The sequence below is a fragment of the Hyaena hyaena genome, unplaced genomic scaffold (genome assembly GCF_003009895.1).
Source record: "Hyaena hyaena isolate Hyena2069 unplaced genomic scaffold, ASM300989v1 scaffold_227, whole genome shotgun sequence".
In the NCBI taxonomy this organism is placed as follows: domain Eukaryota; kingdom Metazoa; phylum Chordata; class Mammalia; order Carnivora; family Hyaenidae; genus Hyaena; species Hyaena hyaena.
Genome location: NW_024080859.1, coordinates 1,977,795 through 1,998,699, shown reverse-complemented (window position 1 = coordinate 1,998,699; position 20,905 = coordinate 1,977,795). Strand labels below are relative to the sequence as shown.

At 49.5% G+C, this 20,905-nt stretch overlaps 1 protein-coding gene across 2 annotated transcripts; it reads left to right on the top strand.

The window, feature by feature from the left end:
- Positions 1–752: 752 nt before the first annotated feature.
- LOC120239205 (cytochrome P450 4F3) lies at positions 753–20,593 on the top strand. Of its 2 annotated transcripts, none has more exons than XM_039243370.1 (12): positions 753–967; positions 5,147–5,291; positions 6,372–6,425; positions 6,517–6,644; positions 8,213–8,334; positions 8,994–9,264; positions 10,407–10,473; positions 10,665–10,794; positions 19,344–19,477; positions 19,573–19,637; positions 19,827–19,909; positions 20,240–20,593. In XM_039243370.1, the coding sequence occupies exons 1-12, from the start codon at positions 770–772 to the stop codon at positions 20,415–20,417; spliced, it is 1,575 nt and encodes a 524-aa protein (XP_039099301.1). In that variant the 5' UTR covers positions 753–769; the 3' UTR covers positions 20,418–20,593. The 2 variants fall into 2 exon arrangements, with proteins under 2 accessions (XP_039099301.1, XP_039099302.1); XM_039243371.1 differs by lacking the exon at positions 5,147–5,291 and adding an exon at positions 3,444–3,588.
- The last annotated feature ends 312 nt before the right edge of the window (positions 20,594–20,905 follow it).

Here is a 20,905-nt window from a genome sequence, read left to right as displayed (position 1 = left end):
CTTGGCCAGACGTGCTCCCGTGGCACCTGCTCTCTCAAGTTCAAGCTCTTTGGTGCTGCACTCTGCTGGCCTTGAAAGGAAAGGGCTGGCTGTTAACTTGCCCTTCTCTCCAACTCACCCCTCACCCCACGTGGGCGGTGCTCATTTCTGAGAATCCAGCGCCCGTCCCACGTGACCCTGGGCTTGCTCCTCTCCGTGTCCAGCTGGCTGGGTCTTCAGGTCTTGGGTGGCTGCCAGGTGGGTAGAAGACAAACTGGCGTCACAGCATTGGCTGATCCAGCCAAGCCCAGCCTCCTCCGGTTCGGGGTCAGGGACCAGGAAGAAAGACGGCAGGAAGAAGGGAGAGGAGCTTGGGTGGAATAAGTCCGTCCAGCCCAAGGTGACAGGCTGGGGCTGGCAAAGCTGAGTGTTCTGGTCTGGGGTCCCGTCTGGGGCGGGAGGCGCACTGCCCCAGGCGGAAGTGGGATCCAGCTGCTGGGGGTTGATGACTTCCTTGTAACCGGAGCTCCTGGCAACCTACCGCTAGTTCTGTGTGGGTATTTCTTCATCAGTGTCTCTCTCTCTCCTCCTTGTCCCTCCTCCAACCCACTCTCTCCCACTCACTCTGCTTCTTCCTCTGGAATTCCCTAGATCCTCCTCCCCTGTCTGAGCCGCTGTGTGCCCGGTCCTCACACCCATCATCCGTGCCCCTCCCGACCTGGACCCTCTCCCTCTGCGTGTGAGCTCTCCTTCTGCCCATTTCCTCCCCCCAGGACACTCTGCCCCCAGGATGCCACAGCTGAGCCTGTCCTGGCTGGGACTCGGGCAGGCGGCAGTCTCCCCGGGGCTGCTCCTGCTGCTGGTGGGCGCCTCCTGGCTCCTGGCCCGCGTCCTGGCCTGGAGCTACAGCTTCTATGAGACCTGCTGCCGCCTCCGGTGTTTCCCGCAGCCCCCGAAGCGGAACTGGTTTTGGGGTCACCTGGGTCTGGTGAGTGTGGGTGTCAGGATGGGTCTGGGGTCTGGGGTGGATGCACTTCCCCAGGGGTGGGGCTGGGATCTGGGACAGTAGAGAAGGGCTGCCAACAGCCAGGTCCCCTACTGTCCCCACTGTCCTGTAAGGGCCACCGTCCAGGGTCCAGGGTCCACTCCCTGCCTGGTCCATGTTTGTTGGTCTCAGGCAAGCAAGTGCTCCTCTCTGGGCCTTGGCGGGCCCCCAGGAGTCAGCTCTGACCTCTGCTCCCCTCTCCCACCCTGGGGTGCAGCTGGGCTGGAGGAGGGGGTGGGCTGTCTGCCTTCTTCTTCCCCTGCCTGCTTTTTGTGACCTTGCCTTCATTCCCAAGATGCATCGACAGTCCCCATCGCCCAGCCTGGATAAAAGTTGACCACTTCCCCTTTCAGAAGGAATCACTCTGGCCTCGACCTTAATGACCAAACCGGTTTCACTCAGTGCCAGCATCTCAATAGTCCATCTTCACCCTCTCAGCCAGGTTCCCACTCCCCACTCCTGTCATACTTCCAGAACTTCCATGGCCTCATCACTGCCCGCAAGCCATCTGGCCCTGCTCACCACCGCAGCTGCCCAGAACTTGCTTGTCTTCTGGGGTCTAGCACACCACGCTGCCCTGGTCTCCACCCGGCCCTTCCTTCACCCCACCTTTCCATGCGGGGAGCCCTCGGGGTCCTAACCTGCCCTCCCTCTTCTCTGCCTCCCCAGATCCTTGCCTCACCCAGGGGGCTCTGACTCCCAAGGGTGCCATCAACAACTGCCACAATATGAATTACAAGTTTCCAGCTCTCCAGCCCCAGCCTCCCCTGAGGTCCTTTCTGTCTTTAGCTCTGGAGAGATTTTTCTGAAATGTAGCTTCTGTTAGCACCACTATTCAGCTGAAAACCATTCTGTAAGACTGGTCATCATTCTAGACAGAGAGGCCAAGTGTAGCCTGGCCAGGCCCTGCTGTTCTCCTGGCCCCATGCACTCCCTGGATACTCCAAGCTCCTGCTCTCTCTCCTCCATGAGCCAAACCCTTCCTACCTCAGGCCCTTTGCTTGTGCTGCTCCTTTGTCTGGGAGGGCTTCCCTTCCTGCAGCCAATGAGTGGATTCCTCCTTTTCATCACATTTTCAGCTCAAGTGTATAATTTCTGCGAGCTTCCCTTGACTTCCCCCCTTGACCTTGACCTTGACCTCTGACGCTTTAACAGTTAATTGTCCAGTTATTTGTTTATTATCTCTCTGCCACTAGACAGTGGCACTGGCAGACTGATGTGATATCTATAATGCCCAGCTCAGGAGCTGACATAGAGTTGGCATTTACTAAATGTTGGATAATGCCATGGTGGAGGCCTTGTCTGGACGAACTTACCGTCACCTCCCTTGGTCATGCAATGCCAAAGGGATGGGGGTCCAGCCCCACCCCTGCCCTCCTGCAGGCCAGCTCATTACAGAAAAGGGTGTCCTAAGCTTGTCCTGAATGTTGCCTCATATTCTGGGTCTTGGAAACTTCTCAGCAATTTATGGAGGTAGCAGGAATGTTGTAAAATGACTGCAGTTCCTACACCGTCTACGAGGACTTGGCCATGGAGGCTAGTCTTGGTCATTCTTCTCTCCTCCAGTCCCTCTTGCTGTGTGACCTCAGCTGAGTCACTCTCCCTCTCTGAACCACTCTCATTAAATGCCTCAGGGATCTTAGGGAGCAGAGAGCAGTCACAAAAGAAAATGACTTATGTCCACCCATCTGGAGCACCTGGAAGTATTTGTCAGGCTTGGGTGGGGCTTCCTGTGGGACTGGAGGGGATGCCTCATTGGAGCCACGACCCCCTCCTTCTCCTTTTGGAGATGCGGCCTTGGTTTCTTCATTTGTAAATGTCACGACTGATGGGAGAGTCCATAGGTTCAGGGGAGATAGATGGAATTGATGATAGATAGATAAATAGATAGATAGATAGATAGACAGATAGACAAGATGCACTATGCACAGCCCGGTGGGCAGAAGAGCACGTAGGTGGGAGCTGCCCTCCGGACAGATGGGCAGAGCTCACACCTGTCTCCTGGGGTCTGCAGACCTTCACCATATGAGAAACTGGGGGGCTGTGTGGACTGGCCAGGACATGACCGGATGTGGGAACGAGGCCCAGCACAAGACCTGAGGCCACCCTGCTGCCCCCAATCCTCCCCCGTGAGCACCTCCCTGAGGTTGGAACCACTCCCAGGAGAAGAAAGATCTGACTTCTCAAGCCGAGGTCTGCCTCTCTGTGGGCAGAGAGCATGCCTTCTCCTTGTGTCCTGGGAGGGTCCCTGGGGACGTGGAGAGGCCTCCAGGACCCCTCTGCCCCCAAGGGAAGGAGCAGGAAGAAGCAGAGATCCCCCCATCCATGCAGAGTCTGGAGACACCGTCCACTGCAGAGGCTGCTGGGGGACCTGCCATGGCTCCTTCTGGGGCGGTGACGGCTCCTGTCTTGCTTGTAGGTCAGCCCCACGGAGCAGGGCTTGAGGGTCTTAAATCAGATGGTGGCCAGCTACCCCCAGATGTTTGTGATGTGGCTGGGCCCCACCTTCCCTCTTATCACTTTGTGCCACCCTGACATGATCCGGATGATCACCAATGCCTCAGGTACTCATGCAGAGCTTGTGGCGGTGGGCTGTGAAACAACCCAGGGCTGCCCGCCCCTCCACCGCCAAGCTTCCCGCAGCCCCAGCAGGTCCTTGGCCCCACCTCCCCTCTTCTCTCTCAGCCATCTTCTTCCCTTCTTGTATTCGCCCACCCCCATCGCACTGCCTCCTCCCTCCACTCCCACCCTGGTGTCCTGGGCACCACTGGGACATCCCCCCCATCTTGAGGAGATGGATCTAGACGGAGAGGTCCCTGACCTGGTGGAGTAAGGAATTGGCCAGAGGAACATGGGTGTGGGAGCTCAGAAGAGAATCAAGACCTCTTCTGGGGCAGGCTGGAAGACTTCCTAGAGGAGGAATGATTGGAACTGGGCCTGGAATGACAAGCAGAATTTTTTTTTAAAGCAGAGGGCAGAGTGATGCGATGAGCATCGATTGCATCCGAGGTCCCCTGCCGGGCCTGGCCTCAGTCCCACGAACCCCAGGGCAATGAGGGTTGGCAGCTGATGGAGTACCTGGGCTGCTCTTTCTGTGACCCCCACCTCTGGTGGGTTGCTTCCTTCCGCCCTGTCCTATAGCTTGTCTTCTCCAAGTTCATTGCCCTCCTGCTCCAGGCCCCCAGCATCTCCCTGAGGAGACCCCACCCCAGCCTGGCTCCCTTCCCTTCTTCTGCTTCTTCCACTTCTAGACAGACCAGGCTGAGCAGGGGCAGAAGCAGCGGCCTACACAGACCTTACCATTAACACCCAAATTCCGCGTGGCTCTGGGAAGGCACCCGGCTCTCTCGCTGCCAAGGTCTTTTTTCACCAAGCTGTGAGTGGTGAAAACTCAACCCTCGATGGTCTAATCAAAGAAAGGAAATCTATTTACAGTGAAGTCCAGGGAGCATTGTCTTCATGCATGGCTGGATCCAGGTCTCAAATAACATCATCAAGAATCTATCTTCATTGTTTTGGTTTTGTTTTCCTCTGTGATGGCTTGACTTTCATTCTGGAAAAGAAGCTCAACACCCGTGGGAAAGCGAGCCTATTCCCAACAGTTCCAGGGGAAAAGTTGCAAAACTCTCTTTACTTTTCTTGGCCTTCATCCCAGGGTCAGTTTCTCATTTAATCACTGTGGCTCTGATTGCCCAGTCTTGACAAGTGCAGGTTCTCAGAGCTGTTGTTTTGGGGCTCAAGGCAGTTCGATGGCTAAGAACTCAGGCCCTGGAATTCCAACGGACCTGGGCTCAGATCTCAGCCGTGCCACTTACTATCTGGGAGAGTGTGGGCAAATGGCTTTGTCATTCAGAGCCTCAGTTTTCTTGTATGGAAAATGGGTTCAGAAGAGAAGTCAGGTGAATGTGGTCTTTGGGATCCAAATGGGAGAAGGACCCTTTTTGTTCCTGTAACCAAGGAGCTTCAATTGTTGTATCAAAGGTCTGCGGAGAGATCTCCTCAGGAGGAGGCTGAGCTGCTGGAGAGGACGCATGGGGCTCAGGTCTGGGTCTTTGCTCTGCTGGTCCTTCTATCTTGCCATCTAGAAAGACCGTCAATCGGGCCCTCTTTGTTTCTCTTCAGATTCGGAGCTCGGAGGAAGGTCTTCTGTACACACAAAACCTGGCAAGCACCTATGGGGATGTGTGCTGCTGGTGGGTGGGTCCCTGGCACGCCGTCATCCGCATCTTCCACCCCACCTGCATCAAGCCTGTGCTCTTTGCTCCAGGTAGACACCCCATGGCCATGGCTTGCTCACTGCTGAAGTGTCTGTGCTGCCTGCAGCTTGATGGGTGACCCAGGTGCAGCTGTGGAGATGCCACGGCCTCTGTCTCACCTGGACCCCACCTGCCAGATCTCTGGTCACATCTGCTCACTCCTAGACTGTGATTGTGCGATGTCTGCTATATGGCCCCTTCTGGTCACGTTTATGTTTCCATCTGTGTTCTGCTTACAGTTGGATATACTTTATATCTGGTTCTGGTTACACCTGGGATCAAATGAAGATGGCCTTAGTCATGTGTGGAGCTCAGCTGTGGCCTAGGGTGTTTGAGGCATGTGGGGAGCCTGTCTGCTTTTGGTCAGGGATGCCATTTGTCTGGTTCTCCTGTTCATGTCTGGACCACATTTGGGGTGTCTGAGGCCTGTAACCCTGAGTCCTTCTGAGAAATGCTGAGGCCTTATGTAAGTCTTGTCCAGGGCAGGTTTTAGAATATGGCTGGGTCATGCCTGATTCATGTCTGGGACATTAGTGGGGCCATGTTGAGTCCTGTCTGGGACCATCTATAAGACACACTGAAGTCGTGTCAGATTGTCTTTGGGTCCATTAAGAGCATCTGCATCATGTCAGTGTGAGTTATGCATGTTGTTTCATGACAGGACATGTTAACACATGTTGTGGCCATGTCAGAAGTCCCAGGAGATATCAGAGGGCTCTGGGACAGATGCAGTGTTCTAGGTCCCTGTAAAGGCATGTTGTGGAGAGCCGATTTGTGCTTGGGTGTTTCGAACCTGTTGGGCTGGCTAGAAGCCATGTCAAGGCATGCTGGGTGTGTTGTGCTACATTAGGGAGCATCTAATACATAGTTGTATGTCCCTAGGCTCTGCCTTGCTGTGCTCTGTATTGCAGCCTGGTCTGGTGCCCCCTCACCTCCTCACTCAATGTTTCCTCTGCCCTTATCCCCATCCTGCTAAACTGGTTTTGGAGGAGGTATGCATTCCCTGGCGGGGATCCTCCACCCCCAACCCAAAGCCCCTCCCCTCCCCTTCTCCATGACCCCTGATACTCCTCATTCTTCATTCGTGTCAGCTGCCATTGCACTCAAGGACATGGTCTTCTACAGATTCCTGAAGCCCTGGCTGGGTGAGTAACTTGGGTGAAGGGGGCTAGGGACCACCTTGGGGACCCAGGGGGAGACACTGCCCTTGCCCTCTGCTTGTGTCTGTTTTTCTAGGGGATGGGCTCCTGCTGAGTGCTGGTGACAAGTGGAACAGCCACCGCCGCATGCTGACACCCGCCTTCCACTTCAACATCCTGAAGCCCTATGTGAAGATTTTCAACGACAGCGCAAGTGTCATGCATGTGAGTCTTTTAAACCCAGGGTCCCAGCTGAAGCCTTGGAGGGTGTTGGGGGCTCTGAGACATCTTGTCTGGAATTCTGGCTCTCCTAGATAGCTTTGGGGCCACTGCTCTTCCTCTCCAAGCCTCAATAATGGGAATATTTATCCCCACTCTGCAAGGTAGTCAAGATAATAGAATGTATTCATGTCCCTGGCACAGAGTAGATGCTCAAAAGGTGTTAATTTTGATGTTTCCCTTACAAAGAAGTGAGCTGAACTTTCTTTAATGTGATTTTTTTCCATCCAGAAGGCATCTCAGACTTGTTCACATGGCTGAGGCAGGGCTCAAGGAGACTGAGAGGAAGCTTCAATGTCTCTTGAGATCTAGATTTAAGATAATCATCTCATCATTTTCACTATGGTTGATTGGCCAAAACAAGTCAAAAGGCCATTATAGAATCAAAAGGTGGTGAAAGAGCCTCCATCTATTAATGGGAGTGGCTGAAAAATCACATTGCAAAGGGTGTTGATATAGGGAAGTGAAGAATTAGAGGTGGGGGTTTGGGGAAGGGCCTGGGATTGTTTTGATACTTGCGAGCTAAGGAGTGAGATTGTTTTCTGGATTGTGCCGAAAGTCACATTGCTCTGTGTCAGAGACAAAGAACAGTTTATTATACATGGCACAGCAAGCACACATACTTCTTGGTTTGCATTCTTTCTCTAAGCCACCAAATCCCACGAGGGTAACACAGGTGGGCTTCAATGCTTATGCAGTATGTTGCATTACAGGGGAGGGCTACCAGATTTAGGGACTCAATGACTTTTGGCAATTAAAAGCAAGCCTGACATTTGTCTGGGGGAAATATCACCTTATCGTTCAAGGGTGTTTGCTGCAGACACAACTCTGAGAAATACCTCAGGTAAAGAACATCAGAGCCTTGTCTTTTTTGGGCATACCCAACAAGAAGGTGCAGGGGTGCTCAGGGCCCATGGATTACCTCTTTCAACGTAGAGGACTTTTTCTTAATTTATAACAATTAGGACGATGAAACCTTACATTTCTCAAGCACTTACTATATGCCAGAATCTATGTGGACATTCCATGACATATATTATATAATTGATTTCCACAACCATATGAGGTAGACATGATTATTATTACCTCATTAAAGATGGTGAAAATTGGTTCAGCATAGTTAGGGACCTTGCCCACATTCACACAGCTAGCACATGAGCTAATAAGTGGAGCTGGGATTCCAACCTGGCTTGTCTGACACCAGAGCAAGTCATCTTACCTGTTAACTGTAGCTTTGGCAGATAGACTCCTAGGCAGCAATGACTTGACTAAGGGCACACAGGGGTGTAGGATGCAGAGCCAGGATTTGAACTCAGGCCTTCTGACCCTCAGCCATGGGGTCTTAATAGTAAGAGTTTCTACTCCCACCCAAACCTAGTCCTCCCTGAGAATGGGGGCCTGGGGTGGAGGACCAGGAGCCTGGGCATGGTGGGGTCCCCTCTTGGTGGCTGGTGATGGAGAGGAGTTTAGGGGAGGCAGGTCCCAGCCTCAGCTCTACCTCCTTCTCTGCCCAGGCCAAGTGGAAGCGCCTGGTCTCAGAGGGCAGCACCCGTCTGGACATGTTTGAACACATCAGCCTCATGACCCTGGACAGTCTGCAGAAATGTGTCTTCAGTTTTGACAGCAATTGCCAGGAGTGAGTATCTACCTGGGGCCTGAGAACATGGGCCATAGACCCAAGGGAGTAGATGGGGAGAGGAAGGCTGACCAAGGCAATCAGAAGGGACTTCCTGGAGGAGATGTATCAGAGTGGGACAAAGAAGGGCGAGAGAAAGAGCGATCCTGTCAGGTAAGCAGAAATATTTGATAAAGGCCGAAAAGAATAGGATGAGCAAACCATGCGCCACAGTGAGGAGTCACCTTGGGATGAGGTTGGAAGAGTTGACAGGAGCTATATTTTAAGGACATTCAAAGCCAAGCAAAGGGTTTTGCTGAGGTTTTGCTGGAGGCATGGAAGGTGTTTGAGCAGATGAGCATCTTGGGCAAAGCAGTTCTTGGACATCTGACTCTAGAGAAGATCAAATGATGTGTAGACAATGTATGGTGCTGAAATTGGATGCAAGACTAGAGACAGGACTGGTTCCTTAGCCTGGGTTCATGGAGGCAGCTCACAGAAATGGGAATCAGGAAGAGAAGAAAGTCTGGAGAGTCACATGTCCTGGATCAGCCCCACCATGTATCTGTGGGATCGTCCGCTCCTGGATACTCAGTTTTCTGATGGGTGGTCGCTCCCAGCTGCTGGTTGCATGCATTTTCTCAGCCCTGAAGGCTGAGAGTCATGTCTTCTTCCTGCAGGAAGCCTAGTGAATATATAGCTGCCATCTTAGAGCTCAGTGCCCTTGTGGCAAAACGGCACCAGCAGATCTTCTTGCACATGGACTTCCTGTACTACCTCACTCCAGATGGACAACGCTTCCGCAGAGCCTGCCGCCTGGTGCACAACTTCACAGACGCTGTCATCCAGGAAAGGCGCCGCACTCTCCCTCTTCAGGGTGTTGATGATTTCCTTGAGGCCAAGGCTAAGTCCAAGACTTTGGACTTCATTGATATTCTCCTGCTGACCAAGGTGGGTTTCTCTGGGATCTGGATTGAAGAGACGGAAAGGACCTTGATTTCAAATTTCAGATTGGAGACTTAGACTTGATCCAGAGGGCACTGGGGAGGCATGGAAGGTGTTTGAGGAAAGGAGGGATGGGTTAGGGATATGTTTTAGAGATGACTTTATGGAATGTAACCTGCAGGGGATGCTAAGTCTGAAACTGAAGAGCCTGAGATTTTACTCTTCTTCATAAGGTTCACAGTCGTGTGTGTGTGTGTCTGTGTGTGTGTGTGCGTGTGTGTTTATTTGTATACTAGAATATACTAGAATCCTAAGCCAGGGAAGCCCAGTTATTACTCATGGAAATAAGAGAGGCCAGAGTAGAAATGTAGCCATGGTTCCTCATTCTGAAATTCTCCTGTGAGTTTCATGGTGCTTTTATCTGTACATGCAACCATGCTTTCATCACAGGAGCGGTAACTCTTCATTATGAATCTTGGAACTTATATAGGACTGCTGATACATCTGCCCTTTCTTCTCATTCTTCTCCTCCTCCCCTCTGCTTCCTCTTTCTCCTTCCTTTTCCCTCAGCCTCCTCTTCGCTGTCCTCACTCTTCTTCTTTTCCTCCTTCTCCTTCCCTTCCTTCTCCTTCTTCTCCTCTCTTTCTCCTTCTCCTTCTGTGTGTATGTGTGTGAGAGAGAGAGAGAAACAGTGAAAAGTTTTCTGGAGTATAAACAAATCCTCTTCACTGAGAAGACAAAGTCTACAGGTTCTGGTGGCTTATCACCAGGGGAGATGAGGAATCTCTGGATTTACTATCCTAGAATGAGAGCAAATGGCTTTGGAGCAATGTTCATCTCTAACTTCCAAGGGAAGTTGTCATTCAGCCTCCTGTAATCCAGATGGCCAATAAGTTCTTTCCAGTAAGTCCTCCTCATGTAGAAACATGAAAATATTCATGGATCACTGATCCCTCTCACCAGGAACAAAACAGGAGGCAAAGAGGCTAAGGAGGAGAAGGCCTGTGGGGTGAGGCCTCTGGCAATAGTTTCTGGATGGATTATGGAGCTTCAGAGATTGTCTCAAGTGAGGCTTATGAGCTCTCAAGCTGATATGATTTTCTGTGTATGTGGGCGGGTGGGGTGGGGTGGTCTTATATTCTCTCCAGGACAAAGATGGAAAACAACTGTCAGATGAGGACATCCGAGCTGAAGCTGACACCTTCATGTTTGGGGGTAAGCGTCCCAGTGTGGGACCACAGGGCAGTAGGAGTCTGTCCAATCCCAGGGACTTGGCAGGTGGGCCCTGGACCACCCCATCCCACCCCATCTTCCCCATCCTCCCTGAGGGCCTTGATTAAGGGCGCTGTCCGCCCCTCTGGTGCTGAACAAGCCCAGAGACCCAAGCCTGTCTGACTGCCTCTCAGGCCATGACACCACGGCCAGTGGTCTCTCCTGGGTCCTGTACAACCTTGCGAAGCACCCAGAGTATCAGGAGCGCTGCCGGCAGGAGGTGCAGGAGCTCCTGAGAGACCGTGAGTCTAAAGAGATTGAATGGTGAGTGCAGGTCCTCATGTCCTGTTCTTGAACCCCTCTCATTGGCTCTGCTCCCCTGCTGGGGAAGGGGAAAGAGCTTTTTGTTGACTGTGTCATTATTGCTTAGCAAGAATAAGAGCAGAGTCCAGAGGCAGGGGCCTGGTGCCCAGCCTGGGGAGCAGGGGAAATTAGGATCATGCAACAGAAAGATCGGAGTGTCCACACTTATTACCCTGCTTCCTTGCTATGTGACTTTAAGAAAACCAATTCCCTTTTCTGAATGCCATCTTTCTCTTCTGTAAATGGGGGCAGGCCAGGTCAGGGAATCTCTCCCCCTCAGGGCTGCTTGGAGAACCGGGACACTGTGTGTAGAACAGATACCATCCAGCATGTGTTCCGTAAATGAACTTCTCCTCTCCCTTGCTTTGCTTTGCACGTTTCCCCCCACAGACTCTGACTCTTAATTTTTGCTCTTATATCTAATTCCTACCTACTCTCTATTCCAGGGATTCACAAGAGGTCTTTGAGGGTAAAAAAGTTACCCATTGCCTTGTTCAGTAAACATATTCACACTGCTGGCCCTTCTAAACTCCATGCCCAGTCCCATCCAAGTCCTACTTGGGCAAGGCTAGATCATAGAGGAAAGAAGGGGACGATGCTGGGTAGCAAAGCAGCAAAGATAAATTCACCACTCTGGGTGTGAATGGTAGAGAGTGATCTAGGCCTTGGGGATAGCTTGTGCAAAAGACCAGGGCGGAAGCATGCTGCAGTGGACCTGGTGTGTTTGGGAGGAAGTAACAGTGGCTGGATCCTTGTGAAATTTACAGATTCTTGTGAAGCATCTGAGGGGCTCCCAGTGAGGCTGGAGCTGGTAATTGGTATTGGAAGTCCTTCTTGGTTTGCTTTGGAAACTATGTGGAGATTTTCCAAAGGTGTCAGTTCAAGTCCCCTGGGAAGCCAGTATTGGATAAAAGATAAAAGTGGGCAGGGATACTGCTCTCAGGGAGGGAGTCTCACATTGGGCAGAAATGATCAGGAGGTAGGGGCCCACCGTGCTCTGTCATCAGCTGGGACGTGCCCAAGAAAATGTGGCCTTGGCTTGAATGCTGCTGCAGAGCCCAGAGACCCTATAACTGAAGGCTGTCAGCCGACTGAACTCCTTGGGGCTGGACAGCAAGTTCTTTCTTGAAGGGAGATTCCTCACTAATATAGAAGGGCAAGAGGGAGCCACAGGAGAAGTTTGAGCATAGGAGAGACAAGTCAGGTATTCGAATTAAAAATATCTGCAAACTGGAGGAGATGAGGTGGAGCCTGGGATATTTGGGATATTTGGGGCCAAGGGCTGAAGGATGGAGAAGAGCTATTGGACTCAACACGTGGGAAGTAGTGCCCTCAGCTTCAAGGCTTTGCTCAGTACAGCAGTTCTGTGAAGTGGATAAGTGTTTTTGTGCAAACACTTAATGCACTTGGTAAAAATTCAAATGGTGTGAAATGCTTTACAATGGATATATTGAGCCTTTGTCTTTTTTTCTGTCTTGGCTCTATTGAGATATAGTTGACATATAATTCTGTGTAAATTTAAGGTATACAGGGGCGNATGAGGACATCCGAGCTGAAGCTGACACCTTCATGTTTGGGGGTAAGCGTCCCAGTGTGGGACCACAGGGCAGTAGGAGTCTGTCCAATCCCAGGGACTTGGCAGGTGGGCCCTGGACCACCCCATCCCACCCCATCTTCCCCATCCTCCCTGAGGGCCTTGATTAAGGGCGCTGTCCGCCCCTCTGGTGCTGAACAAGCCCAGAGACCCAAGCCTGTCTGACTGCCTCTCAGGCCATGACACCACGGCCAGTGGTCTCTCCTGGGTCCTGTACAACCTTGCGAAGCACCCAGAGTATCAGGAGCGCTGCCGGCAGGAGGTGCAGGAGCTCCTGAGAGACCGTGAGTCTAAAGAGATTGAATGGTGAGTGCAGGTCCTCATGTCCTGTTCTTGAACCCCTCTCATTGGCTCTGCTCCTCTGTTGGGGAAGGAGAAAGAACTTTTTGTTGATTGTGTCATTATTGCTTAGCAATAGGGCTTAGTAATAGGGCTTAGCAGAGTCCAGAGGCAGGGGTCTGGTGCCCAGCCTGGGGAGCAGGAGAGAGTGACAGATAGATCTGGGCTGCTGAGAGAATTGTTGACAATGTATGAAGGCAGATGATACCACTTAGCACATATTCAGTAAGTGAACTTCCACTCCACTCCCTTACTTTTCTCTCCTAAATCACATGTCTCCCCAAACATCTTCACTCCCTGAATGTTTGCTTGTCCCTTACCTCCTAATTCCTTCCATACTGTTCAATTCAGGATTCACAGGGGACACGTAGGAATTTAAATCATTCAATTCTTGTCCAAGAACACCTTCATCCATCCAGTCCCCATTCAGAGAACACGGCCACACTGCCTTTCCATCCCAATTGTGTGCCATCTCCAATTCTTACCTGCTCGTTCTGTATCCTGGAGCTCCAGGCTGGTGGGGGAATAGACTCAGGTCAGGTCGCCCCTGGTCCACCCCCTGGACAGGGTTAAGATGGAGAGTAATAGAGGCGAATATAAGAGTAGAGAGAGTATCTCAGCTGAGACCCTCATGATGATCGGTAGGTATTTGGGTACAGGTGGGGTGCAGTTAATTCAATAAGACAGGGTGGACAAAAGGGAAAAGGAGGGGTCAAAGGGAAGAGGGAGAGGGAGAAGAGAGAGGGAACAAGGGAGACAGAGACAGAGAGAGAGAACAAACAGGATAAAGGGGCAGAGGGAGAGAGAGAGAGAAAGAGAGAGAGAGAGAGAGAGAGAGAGAGAGAGAGAGAACCTTAAGCAGGCTCCATGCTTACTGCAGAGCCTGACATAGGACTCCATCACTCAAACCGTGAGATCGTGACCTGAGCCAAAATCAAAAGCTGAACACTCAACCAACTCAACCAGGCACCCCCCACCCCCAGGAAGATCTTTCTAGGGCTAGTGTGGGGAACATACCGGAGAGGACAAGCTGTTGCATAGACACAAGGGAGAGGATTCTGAGGCCTGGCCAGGTCAGAGTCTGGGGGATGTTGAAGAGGCATTGGACTGGACAGGGCATTTTGTAGGCCATATTTTCCACTCCAAGTCTTCACTCAGCACAGCAGTCCTGTGTGGTAGAGAAATATTTTATATTCTTTTTCGACCAAGACTTCAAACAAATTATACACTTGGTAAAAAACAAACAAACAAACAAACAAACAAAAAACAACGATATAAAAGAGAGCTTATAGTAGAAAAGAACATTTTAAAAAATCCTCACCCTAGGAGTAACTCCTCTCAGTGATTTCCTGTGTATCCTCCAAAAGACATCTATCCTTATACCCATGTTCATATGAAAATGATCTCCTCTCCCCTTCCAAGTGGGAATTAAGGCCTACACATTAACAACATATCTTTAAGATCTTTTCTTTTTCTCAGAATATGAGTTTTGGAAAAATAGTTTTGAACTACAAAAGCAATGATGAGAACAAGTTCCTCTTGCTCTGAGATGTTACAAAGGAGACTACGGTCATGATTGACACCCTCCCCTTCCAACTTAATCCCCTTCTGGTTTCCTGAGGGGTTTCTAGACTCACTGATTTGCTAATGGTCTTTCCATAGTTATCTTCCTTCCTTCCTTCCTTCCTTCCTTCCTTCCTTCCTTCCTTCCTTCCTTCCTTCCTTCCTCCCTCCCTCCCTCCCTCCCTCTCTCTCTCTCTTCCTTTCCTTCCTTCCTTCTTTCCCTCCCTCCCTCCTTTCTTTCTTTCTTTCTTTCTTTCTTTCTTTCTTTCTTTCTTTCTTTCTTTCTTTCTTTCTTTTTTGTTCATTAACACATTCTGCATTTCCATATACATACTGTTTGTAACTTGTTCTATTCACTCAAAACTGTCTTATAGTTCCTTCTCTCTGTGTGCTGCATAACTTTCAATAGTTTACTTGAGTCCCCCCTTTGTTAAGGAGACTTATGTTAGTATTCTCAATTACAATAGACATGAGTGAATTGCTTTCCAGAGTCTTTGTTCTGATTTACCTTTCATCCTACAATGTGTGATAGGACTTGTGAACCACATCCTATTCATTCATTCATTCATTCATTCATTCATTCAGAGGTAGAGAGGGAGAGAGAATGCCAAGCAGTCTCTGCACCGTCTGTGCAGAGCCCAGTGTGGTGCTCAAATCCACCTATCATTAGATCATGCCCTCAGTTGAGACCAAGAGTCAGATGCTTAACCAGCTGAGTCACTCATGTGCCCTCTATATTCCTCCTTTAAAAGCTTAAGGGGCACCTGGGTGGCTCAGTTGGTTAAGCATCTGACTTTAGCTCAGGTCATGTTCTCGCTGTTTGTGGGTTTGAGTCCCGCGTAGGGCTCTGTGCTGACAGCTCAAAGCCTGGAGCCTGCTTCAGATTCTGTGTCTCCCTCTCTCTCTGACCCTCCCCTGTTCATGCTGTCTGTCTGTCTCTCTCTCAGAAATAAATAAAAACATTAAAAAAATTTTAAAAGCTTAAAAAATTTTTCTGAGAGAGAGAGAGCACGCGAGTGGGAAAAAGAGGTATAGCAAGAGAGAGAGAGAGAGAAAGAATGTCAAGCAGGCTCCACACTCAGGACAGAGCCCTGTGCAGGACTCGATTCCACAATCCTGGTATCATGACCTGAGCTGAAATCAAGAGATGGATACTCAACCAGCTGAGCCACCTACATGCCTCCCTACTTCCTCCTTTTTTGATTGCTGTGTGATATTCTACCATATGGCTGTGCCATAATTTATCTAAATTATCTCCCATTGATGGATATTTGGATTGTTTCTACCTTTTTGCTAAAATAAACAATAAGCCCACATCTGTGAACACTGAGCCATGTTTACACATGTAAAAGTCTCTCCGCTGCAAATTTCCAGAAGGACATTTGCTGAATCAAAGACAGTTTCAGTTTTTGTCATTTTGAGAGCTATGGCAAATCTGTTCCTATCAGCTGAATTTGAAGTTACAACTTTCCATACCTTTACCTATAGAGTTATTGTATTGAATTTTAAATCTTTGCCAAGTTTTCATATTTCCTCTTTTCATGAACATCTCTTTAAATAAGAGGTTAAACATCTTTTGCACATTTTGGGGGACTACTCTCAATACTTTTCAATACTGAGGTATAATTGATATACGTTATACTAGTCTCAGGTGTACAATAAAGGAGATAATATTTGAACATATTGCAAAATGATCACCACAATTAGTTTGCTAACATTTGTCACCATATATAATTATAGAATTTTTTTTCTTGTGATGAGAACTTTTAAGATCCACTCTCTTAGCGACTTCCAAATATGCAGTATAGTATTATTAACCACGGTATTATTAACTACAGTCAACACAGTATTATTAACTAAAATACAGTAACTATGTAATGCTGTACATTACATCCCTATGACTTAATTATTTTATAACTGAAAGTTATTACCTTTTGACTCCTTCACCCATTTGGCCACCTCCCACCCCCTGCCCCACCTCTGGCAACAACCAATCTATTTTCTGTATCTATGAGCTTGTTTTTTTTTTTTTAATTTTTTTTTAAATGTTTTTTATTTATTTCTAGGAGAGAGAGAGAGAGACAGCGTGAGCAGGGGATGGTCAGAGAGAGAGGGAGTCACAGACTCTGAAACAGGCTCCAGGCTCTGAGCTGGCAGTCAGCACAGAGCCCGACGCGGGGCTCGAACCCACGAACCGCGAGATCATGACCCAAGCGAAAGCCGGACGCTTAACCGACTAAGCCACCCAGGCGCCCCTCTATGAGCTTGTTTTTGTTGTTTGCTCATTTCTTCAGATTCTACATATAAGTTAGTTCATACAGTACTTGTCTTCCCCTTTCTGACTTATTTCACTCAGCACAATGCCCTTAAGATCCCTCCATGTTGTCTCAAATGGCAAGATTTCTTTTTAATGGCTGAGTAATATTCCACTGCACATATAGATCACATTTTCTTTATCCATTCACCTGTTCTTGGACGCAGGTGGTTTTCATAACCTTGGCTTTTATAAATAATGCTGCAATGAACATAAGGTTACATATATCTTTCTGAGTTCGTGTTTTCATCTTCTTTGGATAACTACCTAGAAGTGAGATTCCTGGATAGCATGATAGTTCTATTTTTAAATTTTTTTAAGGAAGCTTCATACTATTTTCCACAGTAGTTGCATGAGTTTAAAACCCCACCAACAGTGCACAGGTTCCTTTTTCTCCACATCCTCATCAGCATTTGTTCTTTCTTGTCTTTTTGGTAACAGCCATGCTAACAGCTGTGAGGTGATATTCCCTTGTGTTTTTAATTTTTTTAAGGTTTATTCATTTTTGAGAGATGGAGAGAAACAGAGTATGAGTCGGGGAGAGGCAGAGAGCAAGGGAGACACAGAATCCGAAGCAGGCTCAGGCTCTGTGCTGACAGCTCAGTCGGCTCCGGTCTCCAACCCACGAACCATGAGATCACGACTTGAGCTGAAGTTGGACACTAAACCAACTGAGCCACCTGAGTGCCCCTCCTTATGGTTTTTGTTTGGTTTTCCCTGATAATTGGTGTTTTTGAGCACCTTTTTATGTACCTATTGATTACTTGTATGTCTTCTTTAAAAAATTGTCTGCTCAGGGGCCGCTGGGTGACTCAGTCATTTGAACGCCTGACTCTTGATTTCAGCTTGGGTCATGTTCCTGGCCAGGGTCAAGGGACTAAGACCCTCACTGGACACTGTCGTGACTATGGAGCCTGCTTGATATTCTCTCTCCCTCTCTCTCTCTCTCTTTTTCTCTCTGTCTCTCTCCCTTTGCCACCCTACCCCGTTGTCCCCTGCCTCCCCTCCAAAAAACTAAAGAAATAAAAATAAAACATTTATTCTGACGCTTCTTCTGCATACATTGATAAGCCATTTTATTTCTCATTATGTGATTAGTATTCATCTTTTTTTTCCTCTTTGAGTTTTTCTCTTTTTTTCATATTTACTGATAACAACTCATTTAAAAAAGTAATCCTTTTTCTGTTTTGTGTTGCAAAAGATTGCCTTTTGACTTTTGAGGGGCACTTCTACTTAATTTTTACAGACACAGATTTGTCCAAGTTTTCTTTTAGAGTCATACTGTCTATCCTTATCCTAGGGTTTTGTGTGCTTTTCTTACCAGATGTTAAGACTTCACTTATGTGTCTCTTCTGTTCCGTTGGTCTATTTTCCTATTCTTGCAGCAGGGCCACACTGTTTTTTGTTTGTTTGTGTGTTTGCTGGTTTTATCACTGCATCTTTGTGATAAGTCTTAATATCTGGTAGAGTGAGTTCCTCTTCTTAATATTTCATTAAATTTTGTTCTTTAATGTTTATTTATTTTTGAGACAGAGAGAGACAGTGAGAGCAGGGAATGGACAGAGAGGGAGACACAAAATCTGAAGCAGGCTCCAGGCTCTGAGCTGTCAGCACAGAGCCTGACATGGGGCTCAAACTCACAAACTCTGAGATCATGACGTGAGCTGAAGTTGGATGCTCACCTGACTGAGCCACCCAGGTGCCCCTGGAGGGAATAAAATTTAAAATAAAAAAATTTTAAAGTTCTACATAAAACTGTGGGAAATTATTTTATAGCTCCAGAATAAGGAAGCCATTATTTTTGACAAGGGTCTCAGGAAATATACAAGAAGAGATTGCTATACTGCTACCTGAAAAAGATAAAGAACAGTGTGTATAGTATATAGTATGCTACTGTATAATTGTTTTTAATGCAAAAAAGTAGCACTGAAAGACTACATTAAAAAAAAAAAAAAGAACCTAGGCAAATGGTGAGGATGGGAAATGAGTGGTGTTGAGTCACAAGAGTGGCGTTTTATAATTTTCCAGTTTTGAGCCAGTTAACTATATCATTCAAATTTACATCACCAACAAATTGAAGGGGATTAAAGAAAAAGAATCCACTGTTCCCCCTTAGGATCTTCAATGTTTATAAAAGTTTTCTGGTGTATTCTCTTGTGCTTTGTAAGCATAGAATCACTATCTGCCCAGAATGACATGTTTACTCCCACATATCAGATTGCATTACTCTGCTTTTTTCTTGTCTAATTGCATTAGCTAGGATCTCTAGTACCACGAGAAATAAAACATTGGATCTGTTTCTTTTGTTTCTTATTCATTTGCCTTTCGATTTTGCTCTCTTGCAATAAACAGTATTTAATTTTTAATGCAAATTTGTAAACCTTTTTGTGGTCAGATTATGGGCGTTGTGGTTTGCTCAGAAAATCTTCTGAAAATACCCAGCTAAATTTCCTCTCCTACTTCTGTGATACTGCTCTTCTCTTTTAAATACCACTTTATTGAGGTGTGATTGACATATTAAAAAGCTGTACATACCTAATGCACACAACTTAATGAGGTTGGAGATATTTGATCCATCTGGAATTTATTTTGTTACAAGGAGAGACGATCTCAAGGGGCAGTAGAGGACGGGGGTGGGGGTGGGGGTGGTGAAGGGTCTCTGTTTTTGTTCACTGGCTAATTGTTGGGGGGCTTCCTTAGGGACGACCTGGCCCAGTTGCCCTTCCTGACCATGTGCATCAAGGAGAGTCTGCGGTTGCACCCCCCGGTCACAGCCGTCTCTCGCTGCTGCTCCCAGGACTTCACGCTCCCAGATGGCCGGGTCATCCCCAAAGGTGCCCACGACATCAGGAGGAGGAGCCTCCTGGGGAAGAAGAGGGGCCCATCAGACAGGGTGAAACCCTCCCTGACTGGCCCCTCCTCTCCACAGGTGTTATCTGCCTCATTAGTATTTTCGGGACCCACCACAATCCATCCGTGTGGCCGGACCCTGAGGTGCTGCCTCCGCCCCCCTCCCCTCCACCCGCCCTCGTACCTGGCTGCTTCCCTAGAGGGACCCAGGGGCGGGCGCAGGGTGCTGACCTGGCAAATCACACACCACCTCCCTTCATCAAACGCACACGTCCCTCGGAAGCTGGCTGTCCCGGGACCCCCTCCAACAGCCCCGCCTCTCTCCGCCCGCAGGTATACAATCCTCTCCGCTTTGACCCCGAAAACACCCAGGACAGGTCTTCCCTGGCTTTTATTCCCTTCTCCGCGGGGCCCAGGTGAGCACAGCGGGCGTCTGAGGTGGGCAAGGGGTGGTGGGGGCGGGGGTCTGGGACTGAGACCCCAGACGTGGCTGTGGGGGCGGGGAGGCGGGGGCGGGTGTCGAGGCTGGCTCTTCTCTCCCTGGGCAGTGGGGATCGGGCGGGAGCGACGAGCGCTGCGTGGTCCGGGAGCCCCTTCCCCGCCGTCTGGGAGTTGAGGGCTGGGGTCTGAGCCAAGCTCAGGCCTCCGACTCCCTGCGGGCCGTGCTGGGGGCTCGGGGCCCGGGTCTGCGCGCGGTGGGGCCTGCCGGGGCCCCGGCGAGTGAGCGCGCCCACGGCCGCCCGCAGGAACTGCATCGGGCAGACGTTCGCCCTGACCGAGATGAAGGTGGTCCTGGCGCTCACGCTGCTGCGCTTTCGGGTCCTGCCCGACGAGGAGGAGCCGCGCAGGAAGCCGGAGCTCATCCTGCGCGCCGAGGGCGGACTTTGGCTGCGGGTGGAGCCGCTGAGCGCGCGCCCCCAGTGACCCTCCAGCTGCTGGCTTGGGCTCCACCGCGGCCTTACCTGCACACCCCCCCTGGCGGATTCCCGGAACCAGAACGCTGTGGGCTCCTCTGCCCGGGCGCCACCGACGGCCGGCAGGTGGCGCTAGGGACCTGCGGGACCGCAGTGGGTGGGCGTGGCGGGGGGGGAGGGGAGGCTGCTGTGTGAGCGCAGGAGCCTGAGGGCCTTCCCAGCGGACCACAGGCCCCCATGCCGATTGCGGGTTCTTTCAAAATTAAACCTATGGTTACGCCATATCTCCAATGAACAGATAAAAAATAAAAGAAAGATCATTTTAAGAGTTGAAAGAAATAAATAAAACAAAGAAAAGCATACTAAAATTCTAACTTTTCCAAATACTGTCTACATTCAGCAGCTGGGAGGGGGTCTCCAGACAGCGTGCCAGCCCTCCATCCATGTACCCCCTGCTCCGTACACACACAGCCTTGCCCAGCGTCATGTGTCACAGCA